At 40.4% G+C, this 13,462-nt stretch overlaps 1 protein-coding gene across 3 annotated transcripts; it reads right to left on the bottom strand.

Annotated features, from left to right (window-relative positions):
* Positions 1-4,720: 4,720 nt before the first annotated feature.
* On the bottom strand, positions 4,721-12,869 carry RIT1 (Ras like without CAAX 1). Of its 3 annotated transcripts, none has more exons than XM_029228996.1 (6): positions 12,521-12,659; positions 11,902-12,046; positions 11,674-11,730; positions 8,905-8,978; positions 8,491-8,682; positions 4,721-7,420 (listed from the first exon to the last, which is right to left on the bottom strand). In XM_029228996.1, exons 2-6 carry the CDS (start codon positions 12,002-12,004, stop codon positions 7,190-7,192), a joined length of 657 nt encoding a protein of 218 aa, XP_029084829.1. In that variant the 5' UTR covers positions 12,005-12,046; positions 12,521-12,659; the 3' UTR covers positions 4,721-7,189. The 3 variants fall into 3 exon arrangements, with proteins under 3 accessions (XP_029084829.1, XP_029084831.1, XP_029084830.1); XM_029228998.1 differs by having other exon boundaries at positions 6,880-7,420; positions 12,562-12,869; XM_029228997.1 differs by lacking the exon at positions 12,521-12,659 and adding an exon at positions 12,187-12,388 and having other exon boundaries at positions 6,880-7,420.
* Between the last annotated feature and the right edge of the window lie 593 nt (positions 12,870-13,462).

Here is a 13,462-nt window from a genome sequence, read left to right as displayed (position 1 = left end):
ACCTACCAAGTGCCTCACCTACCAATTTCATCCATCCCCCATACCTTGTGGTTTGAAAAGACAAACAGCCTAGTGCTTGAAGTGTTCTTTAAATAATTCAAGAACAACATAAGTTTTAGCCATAAGGCATTAATTTTTCAGAAAACTGAGAACAATTTATTCTCATTCAGTATAACTTTTACAAGATAGTAAGCTGTAGAGTATCTCAATTGCCTAATACCATGTTAGGTCAAATACACCTTCTGAGCACCTCTAATAAATGCTCAAAACTCTGCTTGGCGTTCAAGAACAAACTCGTAGAGGAGGTCTTAAAGCTCAGCAGGCCCAGGAATAGATGTGCTAACAGAAAAATCGATAAGAGCCTGGGAATTCATTAGCTGCTCTCGTGTTCAAGTCTGGGGAGCTGGTAATTCACCTCAAACATCATGGTAAACCTCGATCTAATTGAAAAGCTCTGACAATCTGTAAGGAGGGACTCATTTTCTTTTTAATAGTAATAGCAAAAATAGCTAACACGATTGAATGCTTATCAATGCTGGGCACTATTTTAAGGAATTTATAAATTTAAAACTCAATCCTTCCAACAACCCTGCTGGATATGTGCTATTATTATCCCCATTTAACAGATGACAAAACTGAAGTCCAAGGAGTGGGACTTCCCTGGTGGTGTAGTGGTTAAGAATCCACCTGCCAACACGGAGGACACGGGTTTGAGCCCTGGTCCGGGAAGATCCCACATGCCGTGGAGCAACTAAGCCCGTGCACCACAACTACTGAGCACCGTGTGCCACAGCTACTGAAGCCTGCGCACCTACAGCCCGTGCTCCGCAACAAGAGAAGCCACTGCAATGAGAAGCCTGCGCGCTGCAACGAACAATAGCCCCTGCTTGCCGCAACTAGAGAAAGCCCACGTGTAGCAACAAAGACCCAACATGGCCAAAAATAAATAAATAAATTTATTTAAAAAAAAAAAGTCCAAGAAGTTTAAACAACTTGTTCCAAGTTCCACCACTTATAAGCAATGCAGCTCGGATTCACCCTGTGCACTCCGACTCCAGAACCTCTTTTTTCTACCATCACTACTGGTGGAGACTTCAAAGAAAGATGCAAACAGAGGCTACGGGAACTAATGCAAATTACAATGTATTCATGCTCTTGATGCCAATGTCCTCAAGAATGTTTTAGAGGGTTATCTGCTATTGTATGAAACTGGACATTTTCATGATTTACATTCACTCACACCAAATCAGCCTCTTCTCAGGCATTTTTCCAAGTTAACATTTAAACATTATTGTTTACCAAGGAGTTGAAACTCCTGCTTGTCCTCCACCCCCTTTCACTCTCCCACCATCTGATTTGATCAAATCTCGCAGGAGATTTTGCACTTTAGAATTAGAGGCACCCAAAGGACAGAACTGAGACTCCAAGAGCTGTATGCTTGTTTTCATTCACTGTTGAATTCCCAACACCCAACACGAAGCCTTGGCATTCAGTAGGCACTTAGTAAATGTTTGTCAAATAAAGGCAGACAGGCAGTGAACAAAATACTGTCTAGGAAGCAGACCTAAAGCAAACAGAAAAAGCCTTTGCCTCTTCTTCCTATTTACTCTGAGTCAGAGTTTCAAAAGAAGTTTGGTCTAGAGTTGTTTTTTTGGTGGTGGCGGTGAATGTATATTAGCTGCAACCAGACCCACATACTCTCTTGAGGAGTCTAAGGATATGAAAGTAAGAATAGCCTCAGTGTTTTGGGTGGGACTGTGCAAGTTATTTCTGACTAAATTGTATGTGCATGCATGCCTTCCAGGCCAGCAGAGATTTTATGTCGATTGCACCGTATTTGAGTACATAGTTACACTCACTTTCATATAAACCATAAGTTTCTCTGCCTCCACTCTCTCACCTACACACTCCTCTGCAAAGAAAATAAGAAAAGTATCTGGTGGGGGATATTTCTGGAGCTAAAGACTTTCTCCTGGCTCAGAGCAAACTGTAATAAACTCTAGTAATAACCAGCTCTGGGAAGGGCAGGAAATGACACATGTCCCCACCCCAGCAGCTTTTGTTCAAAAAACTGGGTGACTTCATGATATAATCATGTGTGCTGGGGAATGTACACACTGAACCAAAAGCTGCTCATCATGTTTTTTTCTTCCTTTTTAAAGCAAGGACTATCAGACAAAGCTAAAATATTTCAGTAATTTTGTCTCAAGGCCAACTAATATTTAAAAGTTGATTGCGGGACTTCCCTGGTGGCGCAGTGGTTAAGAATCCACCTGCCAATGCAGGAGATGCGGGTTCGAGCCCTGGTCCGGGAAGATCCCACATGCCGCGGAGCAACTAAGCCCGTGCGCCACAACTACTGAGCCTGCGCTCTAGAGCCTGTGCTCGGCAACAAGAGAAGCCACCGCAATGAGAAGCCCGCACACTGCAAGGAAGTGTAGCCCCCACTCGCCGCAACTAGAGAAAGCCCATGTGCAGCAACGAAGACCCAATGCAGCCAAAAATAATTAATTTTAAAAAAATTGATATATATTTATATATATATTTCAAAATATCCCAAACATTAAGACCTAACAGCACTTTGTGCTATCCAATGGCTTCCTTCATAACAAGGTATGAATTTATATTTCTTGCCTGTCCCTACAGCCAAAGCCCTTGTTTCCTTACTCATGAACTACTAGAGCAGACTTCTTGTTGCTTACTTCCAGTTGCTCCCCATCCCCACACCATTCTACATAGAGCCACAATTTTCCACATCTGTTAACTACAACTCATCACTGCTTTAAACAGTCCTCCAATGATCTACCAAGACACTTTGACATCATCAAGCTCAGTGATTCCTAATCCAAGAATGGCTGCATGGCTGCAATCAGAATCACCTGGGAGGTTTTTGTTTTAATATAGATTCCCGGGTCCTATCAGAAATCTATGAAATCAAAATCTCCAGAGGTTAAAGTGAGAAAATGAGAAAAAACAAAACAGCTCTCTAGTTGTGACGCACGGGACCAGGGCTCGAACCCGTGTCCCCTGGACTGGCAGATGGATTCTTTTTTTTTTTTGGCAGGAGGATTCTTAACCACTGCGCCACCAGGGAAGTCCCTAAGCCATCTTTTCTTTTTTGGGGGGGTACGCGGGCCTCTCACTGTTGCGGCCTCTCCCGTTGTGGAGCACGGGCTCCGGACGCTCAGGCTCAGCGGCCATGGCTCACGGGCCCAGCCGCTCCGCGGCATGTGGGATCTTCCCGGACCGAGGCACGAACCCATGTCTCCTGCATCGGCAGACGGACTCTCAACCACTGTGCCACCAGGGAAGCCCCCTAAGCCATCTTTTAAAGCCAAGTGTTTGCCAAGTTAACAAGGACTTTTAAAAATAAGACTTCAAATTTGTCTCACCCCTCTCAAGACTGACTTTGGAAAAAGTGCAACACTGCCAATTATTTGTCAACAGCGTACTAAACTTATATAAGCAATTTTTTTTTTAAAGAAAATAAGCAATACATACGAGGAATGAGGAATTTCAGAAATTACATCTCTGATCTCATCTCTTCATTATTCTATTCAGGTCAAATTCAGTCTCTCTTCAGTTTTGCCTCCTCTCCCATTCACTCTTAAAGAGTCGGCTCCACTGATCTGCCCGAGCTATGTTAATTCCTTCCTTCTTTGAATCCTTGTAACACTCTGACTTGGAAGTACGTAATCTGTTGCTTTAAGATTGATCTCTAGTTGTTTTGTATATGCAAATTTAATCAAAGCTCCAGAGCAAGGATATTTTACAGCCCTCTGAATCCCTCACAGCTCTTCAAGCAAACAGTGCTTAGTGCACATAAGTGTCCATAAATACTTTGACTGTAATTCCACTGTCTATCCTAACAGAGGTTACATTAGAACATGGAATGCTCCTCTTCCATTACCCATTTAAATAGTGGACACACTGACAGTTACTGACCTACTCAATAAATGTTAAATCATGAGGACACAAAAATATATTCCCTCAATGTCCAAACTAAGTCCTCTCTACCAACGCTGATGCCCATTTAGAGTAGTGGAGATAAAAGCAACGACCTTCACATAAAAAATTATTCCTCATTCTCTCACATTTAGTTTACATACTCGAAACAACTTTAGTTAACCCTTTATCAGGTGGGCAAATGCACTACCACTTTCAACATGTTTTTCCCATCTGCCCACCAAAGAGGTAGGCTCTTTTTTAAAAATTGTGCCTTGTCCCTTCGCCTCTCCCCAGAGATGCTGGGGTATCAGTGGGGTCTCTCCGGCACCTGCCCTGGAAGCAGCAGTTCACACTCCGCAAACTAAGTCCTCCAATGGCATGGCCAAATACCAAGTGTCATCCATCTGCTGGCTCCAGGACAGTGGGCAGTGCTTTAGGGTCAGGAATCAGAGCCAGGTGATGCCCAGAGCCGGGACCCCAGCTCACTGTCACACAGGGGAGACTCTTCCACAGCTGGATGGCAGCACCTCCACCTCCCATCCACCCCTCGACCTAGGCAAGCACTGAGGTAATCTCTGGACAAAGGAGCATTCCGTGGCATGCTCCCGAGCACTTGACACAGGTGTTCTATATAGGTGGGCACTCAAATTTTTTTGAATCAATATTTTCCAGCATATAAAATCTCAAGTTATTAAGTTTTTCTTAAAATGACCCTTGTGTAACGATTCCAGACATTTCTACCCATACATAGGTAAGTAAAGGAAAGGCCCAGTAAGTTGTTTAAAAGTTTTGTATTGTGTCATACAAACTGTCATCATATACAAGTGCATAAGTGAAAAACTTTTCTCTCCCCTCTCCTCCCCATACATTACAGTAGACCAATTCTTGCTAATATATCACAAAGTTACAACATATATCTCTTTTGGAATTCTAAACAGTTAATTCTAGACACCAGCTTCCAAATTTTGTAACTTGCCAATCTGGTATGGACATGAACAGTTCCAGTGCTTTTCAACTTGTCCCTGAATTTTTCTCTCCTCAAAGTTCCAGGCAGTTAATTGATTTTAATGCCCTCAAATTAGATAAAGCTGACTATTTAGAGCTTATAAATTATTTACACTATACAATCACTAAGAATAGAGCTATGACTTACACATATTATACCCCTCAAACTATTTAGCACCATGAACAGAATTCTCAATACTACCTGATGGGCTAAGTAATCCAATGATCAAATATATGATAGTGATAGTCTTAAAAACACCCATTTGTTATTTTTCTTATATACATTACAAACTCCCTCCTGTCTTACAGATATAATTACATAGCTGTCAACATCTTGCTTGATGCTAATAACAATTCCCTAGGTTATTAGTAATGAGAAGCTAAGGCATTAAACCTAAGAGGCTCTAAGCTAGTTTAAATGTGGTGAAATACTGTTAAAATAGAATTGCACTGTACTTCTTTTCTAACTTCACACTTCCAAAGTGCTATGGTTCCTGTAAGATTTTTGTCCTGCATAGATTCAAATTCTGCATCTTTCAGTTTTGGATGGCTTGAGTACCATAAACCATGATTTATTTGGTAGCAAAAACATTTCAGGAGTTTCAAAAGGGATTACTACTCAGCTAAAAAAGTTACAACCATCACTTTCCTTTAGACCTAGAACACATACCACTGATTGGAAGAAAAAATACAACAACCCTGTCCTGACTAATAAAAACGGAAAACAGTGAATTGAGCTGTGCACTTTTTAAGAGATGCTACACAGTCATGTTCTTAGAGTTTAAAGTGGTCACAAACACTGCTTCAGTGACATTTAATGTTCAACATATGCTACACTACTCTTAGCACTTTTGTGCTTAATCTCCACACATAACAAGTTCAGGTATCAAAATAATCCTGATTCTAAAAGAAAGACCTCACCACCAATATTTAAAGCTGATTCTTCCCAAGAAGACAGGATAGTTTCTCAACTATGCAGTTATCAAAGTGGTACTGTCTTAGGCTAAGCTTTGTCAAGGCTCAGGCAAAACCCTGAGGTGAACTTAGCAAGGTCCTTGTAAAGAAATCTTCAATGAGAAACTCAACATATGGGAATTTTAAAGCTTCAGACTGGCTCATTACACAGAAATGCCACAGGCTTTCTTAGAACACTGAGTCTAGTGATTGTCTATGTCAAGGAGGCACATATACAATTTTACTAACTCCTGATGTCTTTTCAGTATGGAAAATGCAGTCAGTCTGACGAAGGGCCTAAAAACATTCTGCCAGGCCTAGCTCTTCTAGAGAGCACAGGGAAGCTAAGGGAAAGCACTAGGAAGCAATTAATGTAAATGTATTTGTGTGTGCATCTCTGGGGAAAAAATAAACCTGTACAAGGCAATGGCTGTCCCAACCAAGGATTTAGATTAAACAACAGTTTAGTAACCCAGTAATGGTTCCCAAAATGTTTACCTGTGAAGGTAAAGAAGGGCAAAACCCTGAAAGGAAGAGTAAAATAACCTTGTAGGAGAAAGCTTCATTACATCTTATATGTTTCTCTTTGCTCTCATCCATCCCAGTGCATTTGGGTCAAATGTGTACTTGTTAGAAAAGACAGGCTCCTCTGAGGAGCACTGTTCTGATTCTAACTTTTTCTAGCCAAGCTCCTGCAGAAACATACAGCCTGATTTCCCCAATATCATCACTCCATAATCTGCAACAGGAGTCAGTTCCACAGCTATTTGCTGAACTTTAGCACCAATCTCTTTAGAACTGATTTCCCCATGATTTTTGTTCTGTCTCCAGGAAGCACAGCATGAACAGAAAAGACTGAAGTCCTTACCTGGGACAGTCCCAGGAAATTGCAGTTGAAAGAGAATGCAGAATAGTGCATGGCAAAAAATTCCTCTTGTGAGCTTGGGCAAACATGTATGGTATTCGTATTCCCCGGGGTATAAAAAATTTACATTAATTAATATCAGCAACAGAACCCAAAACATTGGTAAATCGAATTCTAATGTGACAATTTAAAAGTAGACAGTGCTCCACTGGGTTAATAAAATCAGAATTAGCTAAGAAACAATATTTTAAATACCACATCATTGAAAACTCCTAGTGGGCATGTCCCCTTCATCAGTTATTTTTAAAATAACAGTCATAACAGGAGAAAGAACAAGCACCATGCTCACTAATGCAGGTTATTGGACTGCTCTGATTAAGCACTGCAGTTCACAGATAAACATTTCACATCTTCCCTTCAAGTTACTGAATCTTTCTTCTTCCGGAACGGTGATTTTAGCCTCTTCCATACACTGTTTTTGGGTTTAGATTTTTTCTCCATGGCCAGCACTGCCTCCTTTTCTTTCCTACGTATCTCCCGTACAAGGGCATGGAATACATCATCAATGTAGTAGCGGTATGCGGCAGATGTCTCAAAAAAGGGGCAGCTGAATTCTCGGGCCAAAGCCAATCCTTCTTCCTTGGTGACCTTTAAAAATGTAAACATGAGAAAATTTATACTGGTAACAGCAGAAAATAATCACAACTGCCCCAAAAAGTGAAGGGGTTACCTTAACAGGAAGAGAGTACCTCAACTCTGGAAAGGTCCAAGCAGAGCAGAGTGATATTTGTAATGCTGGGAGGCTGGATTACATGATTTCTAATTCCTTCTGCTTTCAAATTATGTGATTCTATTTCTAGTCTATTTTAAAGATAACTTTTTGGAACAGGGAATAGTTATAGATATCAAATATACAATCTTAATTTTCTTCATACTTTTCATTTCAAGAATGTAAATCACAAGACAAAGAGAGGTATACTTAAACTACAATACTGAAAACCATAAGGAACCTGAAATCAATATATCCAATGATGGATATTCCATAATTTCTCCTACTTTTGGACATTTAGACTTATTCTAATTTTTTGCTACCATAAAAAGCCTGGCAATGAACAATGCATATATAAATCCCTGAATAGATTAATTCAAACAGGAATTAACTGAGAAGCATTATGAATTTAACTACTGTCAAACTACTTCTAAAAAGTTTGTACCATTCGTTGCTTTCACTGGTAGTGATAAACATGCCCCTTTCACCACTCCTTCAACTCTATACCAAACAGCAAAATTTTAAACATTGTTGCTAACTTGAAGGGTATCATTTATTCTAAAATCCTCTACAATTTCTCTTATTCTCCCTTTCCATGGCTCATAATCCTCACCATCAGGAAGTATACCTTGAAGCCTAAGTTTCTCTTTTTGCAACACAAAGAGATTTACTTCTGAGGTTTTAGAAAATGAAAATCCCATGATCCTTCACTTAATGTGTATTCTATTTGTCATCTGATTATTATCCTGTGGGTTTTGTCCTGTAAACTGATTCCTAAAATCCAGATTTTACCCAAAATAAGAGCACATTAGTAGATATAGGGAAGTTTTCCAGGCTAGGGAGAAGCTAACTTAAAATTTTCTTTTTAAGGCAAAGAAATTTATAAACAGAGAAACACAAATGACTAATCCCACAAGACTACACATAGAATTTTCTACTCTATCCTCACCTGTCTTAGCTGCTTTAGGTCAGACTTGTTTCCCACAAGAACCACAGGGGTATCATCAGTACGTCGAACTCGATAAATAAGCTGTTTAAACTCCCGAACTTCATGGAAACTTCGACGATCGGTGATAGAGTAACAGATGATAAACCCTTCTCCTGCCCTCATATACTGATCCCGCATGGCTGTAAACTCTGCCTAGAGGGAAACAAGGATTGTTAGTGTATTGATGCAACCTGGAACTATATACACTTTAGCTATTTATTTCAGATTAAAGAGAGATGTTGGTTACCTGCTATCCTGAGTCAGAGTGCATGAAAAATTAAAAGAGATGAACTAATGATCTTCTCTGCGTAAGTCTTCCCCTCCCCTTTACTAGCACAAAAAGGCCTTTACGCATAGCATTTTGGGATTTAATACCTGTCCAGCCGTATCCAAAATGTCCAGATTGGCAGGCTCATCATCAATACGGATCCGGATTTTATAAGCATCTTCTACAGAAGGGAAGAAAGGTGGTACTATTAACCCATAAATGCAGGAATATGTAACCTTATTTTGAAATTCATCTTATGGAGAAGTAGATTACACATTTAAGTGCCCAAATGTTCTCAGGAAGCTCCTAATTCCATTGAGACATGTAAATTGGGTCTTCAACTAATTTCCTTTTTTCTCACATAAACCATGACATAAGCTTATTCATACCTAAAGCTTATTAGACTTCACCTACAATTCTAAAAGAGTTGAGAGATTGTCTTTTGGAAAAATGTTAGGCCAGAAAAGTAACTTTACCATTTACTAAATAGTTATTAGACGCCAAGCATTATACTAAGTGATTTATATATGTTAGCTCATTCAACAGTGACAATAATTCAGTGAGGTAGGTATTATTACCTCCATTTTACAGGTAAAGAAAATTAAACTCTAAAACATTAAATGTATTCCCCATGTTACAAAGTTCATTAATGATATAGCCAGAATTGAATCCAAGGGCTGCTTGACTCAAAAGCTTTATGTACTTAACCATATGCTATAGTTCTCCTCATTTTTAACATTATATGAAAAGCAAAAACCAGAGTTTACTATTTTCTAAAGAATCCATATTGTCATAATTTCTCCTTTATGAGAGCACATTATGTATTCTTATGGTAACCTTGGAAAATACAGCAAAGTAAAAAAGAAGGGAAAAACCTCACTCAGTATTTCCATCATTCAAACAACTGCTGCTTACATCCTTATGTATTTCCTTCAAACATTTTTTCTTGAACCCCTGCCTCTGACTCTTCCTCAAAAATGAAGAGCCTACTAAATCAATGATTCTCAAACTACAGGTCACGCATGATCCGTTAGAATTTGCGAATTGTGGATGAATTTAATGGGTTGGGACCAGCATGAAAGTAAACAAGCAGAAATCTAAAATGAAAGAGGAAATACAAGAGTGCACCAAACTTAGTGAGGTAAATATAGTTTCATGATATTTTAATTACATATACATATGTGCAAACATATACTTATATGTATACTGGTTACAATATAAAGTTTTTCTTAGAGTTAGCAGCCAAAGTCTGAAACAAAATTGCACTAAACTGTAAACTCAATGACAGCAGACTCCATATCTTTTTGCTCACTACTGTACCCCCAGGGCCTAACACAGTGCTTGGCACATAACAGGAACTCAAGAGATGAAAGTATTTGTGTTGAAATCAGATAATATTGTCAGAAGAGCAGCTGACTGGGGAAAAAAAAAAAATCAACAGATTAAAAAAAGTAACTTTTCAGGGGACAAGGTTATGGGTTTTACTTTACTATTTTTTTAAATTTTATTAAAAATTTTTTTTTTATTTTGGCCACCCCATGCGGCTTGTGGGATCTTAGTTTCCTGACCAGGGATTGAACCCAGGCCCCTGGCAGTGACAGCACTGAGTCCTAACCACTGGAACACCAGGGAATTCCCAGGTTTTACTTTGAAGAAAGGAAAAGATATTTCTTTTCTTTTTTTTTTTTTTTGGCCGCACTGCATGGCATGCGGGATCTTAGTTCCCTGACCAGAGATTGAACCCGTGCCCCCTGCAGTGGAAGCACAGAGTCTTAACCACTGGCCACCAGGGAAGTCCCAGGAAAAGATATTTCTGGAGTTCTAAGTAAATTATCCTAGGCCTTACATTAGTTTTATTCCCAGAATTCCCACCATAGTGTGAATTCCTGAACAATGTTCTAAATTTAATATAGTACATGAAAAAATAAGCACTGTTTCTATTTTCCCCAAGCCACAGAAACATCTACTATATAAAATGACCACATCCAAAGATGGGTTAGCACAGAACACTCATTGGCTCTGTGGAAAAAAGAGCAGCAGAGGACTGACCCAATGGAAATCCTTCCTAGAGACCCAGGATCATGACAAAGTGTCACATCCTGAAAATACAAGTAATATGGCAGGTATTCTGTGCCCTCCTCTATCCCCATCACCATTTTTCTTTTATCCTGGGATATAACTCCTAAAAATCAAACCTGCCTCCTTATGGTTCGGGAATGATAGTAACATTCTTGTTCTTGGTGTTTACATAGAACAGCAGTTTAAAAAAAAAGGCAAAACAAAATTACTTTTTACTCTCTAACACTGTTTTACTAACAACAGAGCATTAAGGATTATAAAAGACACGAAGAAAGACCTTGCTATGTAATGAACTTGAGGTATAAGGAAGTAAATTAAAGGCTTCTAGTGGAACAAGTCCAGGCTCTGCATGTCTGGGTTTTAAGAGTTCAGCAGGCTGGCTCTACTTGTTTTTCTGCTTCCTTCTGTGGAAGTTCAAACCAGCTGACTCATAGTTACAGAGTCAGTCTCAAGTCAGACCCTTAGAAAAAATAATAGCAAAAGGCTTCGTTAAGTGGCTTTTAAATTTTTCCCTTAACCTGGCAATACAATATACCAACCATAAAAATATAACAAAGAAAGTGTCCCACTAATGCTCAATAAAAGACAGACTAAGATGGCTGATATACATATACAGTTAAGCTAAGGGAAAAAAAATCCATTTGCTTACCAACTGCTATGATATTCTTATTAAATAAATCTGAATTAGACACCAAAAAAGGCTCAAAATATAAATGGTTGAAAATTGTTTGAAAAAATTGACACCGAGACACTTTTATGGGGTTTATTTGGAAAACCAAAGTGATAATCTGACTTACCAATGGTGGGATCATGATCTTCTGGAAACCGGTGGCTGATGAACTGCATGGTCATGGCTTTAAAGCAATAAAGGAAAGTTAAAATCCACACAAAGGTCACCCACAGAAAGAACTGTAATTATCAATATTGCATGATAGCCAGTCTCCCAGTTGGTTTGGGTGGAGGGCATTTGTTCTAAGAATTTTTCATTCTAACTTCTTTTAAAATGTAAGAAATACATCACCTACCGCTTTTCCCTACACCGCCAGCACCCAGCATCACTAGTTTGTATTCCCGTGACAGCCCTGCAGGGCTGCTACAGCTACCAACTGGGCGAGTTCCAGAATCCATTGTCCTCTTGGAGAATCCTGGGCTGCCCCGAGGAAAAGGCACCTGGAAATAAAGAAGAAAATATTTAAACCAGGATTCAGACACCGTGACGACAGTCCTAGAGCCAGTGCCCTACCTTCCCATACTCTGACCTATTACTCCTGCTCCCTTTCTGGCTGCCCTAAGAAACCCTACATCCTCACCTTCCCTCCGGGACAGCTCACTCCTATGAAACATCACAGGTTTTCCGAATTATTACACTTTCCAGAAGGAATAAAGAGACAAAGAAATTTTGAATTTCTTTTCCAACTGGAGCGCCGGCACAGCATGAAGGAGCCCAGTGAGAAAGATGAGGTTTGGGGACCAAAGGAACACCGCCCCTTAGGCCGCAGGGGTCCTCTCACACCAGCGGTACCCGGAGGTTCCGCCCCCTCCCCATTCCCCTCGACAGCTCCCCTCCCCCAGCTGCATCTCCGGCCCGCCATCAGGCCCCCCGCCCTTCCCTTTCACGAGCCAACCCACTCCTGCTGCTCGTACCCCTCGGGACTTGAAGACGTCGGCCGGATTTGGTCACTCACCTCGCCCTCCTCACTCGCGGCTAGGATCGGCACTGACCTGTGACCCCTCCCGCAGCCGGGAAAGATGGCGCCACCAGCGCCCGCGTCTGGGGGGGGGGGGGGGGGGCGGAGCTGCCCCGTGACGCCTGCAACTGGCCCCGCCCCCCCCGGGGAGGGCCATCTCCCCGGCAGGTCCTCAAACCCCGTTCCGCGACTCACCGCCAAGGGCCTTGGGAGAGTAGCATATTCAGGACGTGCCCACAAAGGCGTTAAAACAATTATTAACACAAAAGTCAAATAAGTATGTGATAAGCGACACACAAGGGGCCTCTAGAATAACAACTTACCCAGTACTGTTGAAGATTAAAAAAAAAAAAAATTTGGCCAAATGAACGTGGAAACAGGAAACGGGAACCCACCAAATCCTCCCCCAAAACAGGACCAAGATCAAGTTTAAGGCTTAACAGCAGAAAAAGCAAATTTCCCCAAAGGGGCAAGGACAATGACTTGGGCTCTTAAAAACAGAATCAGGTCTCAAAGATAATGTTCTAGTTAGACTAATCAGATTTCTGCACATATTTTAAACAAATGTAAACGAAAGATATTTAAAAATTAGGGTGTTTTTGGTTTTGTTTTTAACAAATGTATTGATACTACCCCTCCGGCAGGAAATGATAATTCAAGAGTTTTCAGGGGTCCTTAAATTAAATACAGCAATAAATGAAGGCACTATCAACTATATTCACCTCTAGGTAGCACACATAAATACCAGAAGGAACTTCACACAGGGAAGTTTTTCTGTTGCAACTTCTGCTCACCCTTCTTCCTTTTTAAGCATGTTTTCCCAAGAATAACTTGTATTTCCTTTAAAAATATTTCCTTCACTCAGTCCCTTTACAAACCATGTTCAATAAAGGGGGGG

This window comes from Monodon monoceros, unplaced genomic scaffold (genome assembly GCF_005190385.1).
Source record: "Monodon monoceros isolate NGI ecotype Baffin Bay Population unplaced genomic scaffold, NGI_Narwhal_1 Super_Scaffold_18, whole genome shotgun sequence".
In the NCBI taxonomy this organism is placed as follows: domain Eukaryota; kingdom Metazoa; phylum Chordata; class Mammalia; order Artiodactyla; family Monodontidae; genus Monodon; species Monodon monoceros.
Note: the sequence above shows the minus strand (reverse complement) of the source record. Positions and strands in the feature narration are given on the sequence as shown.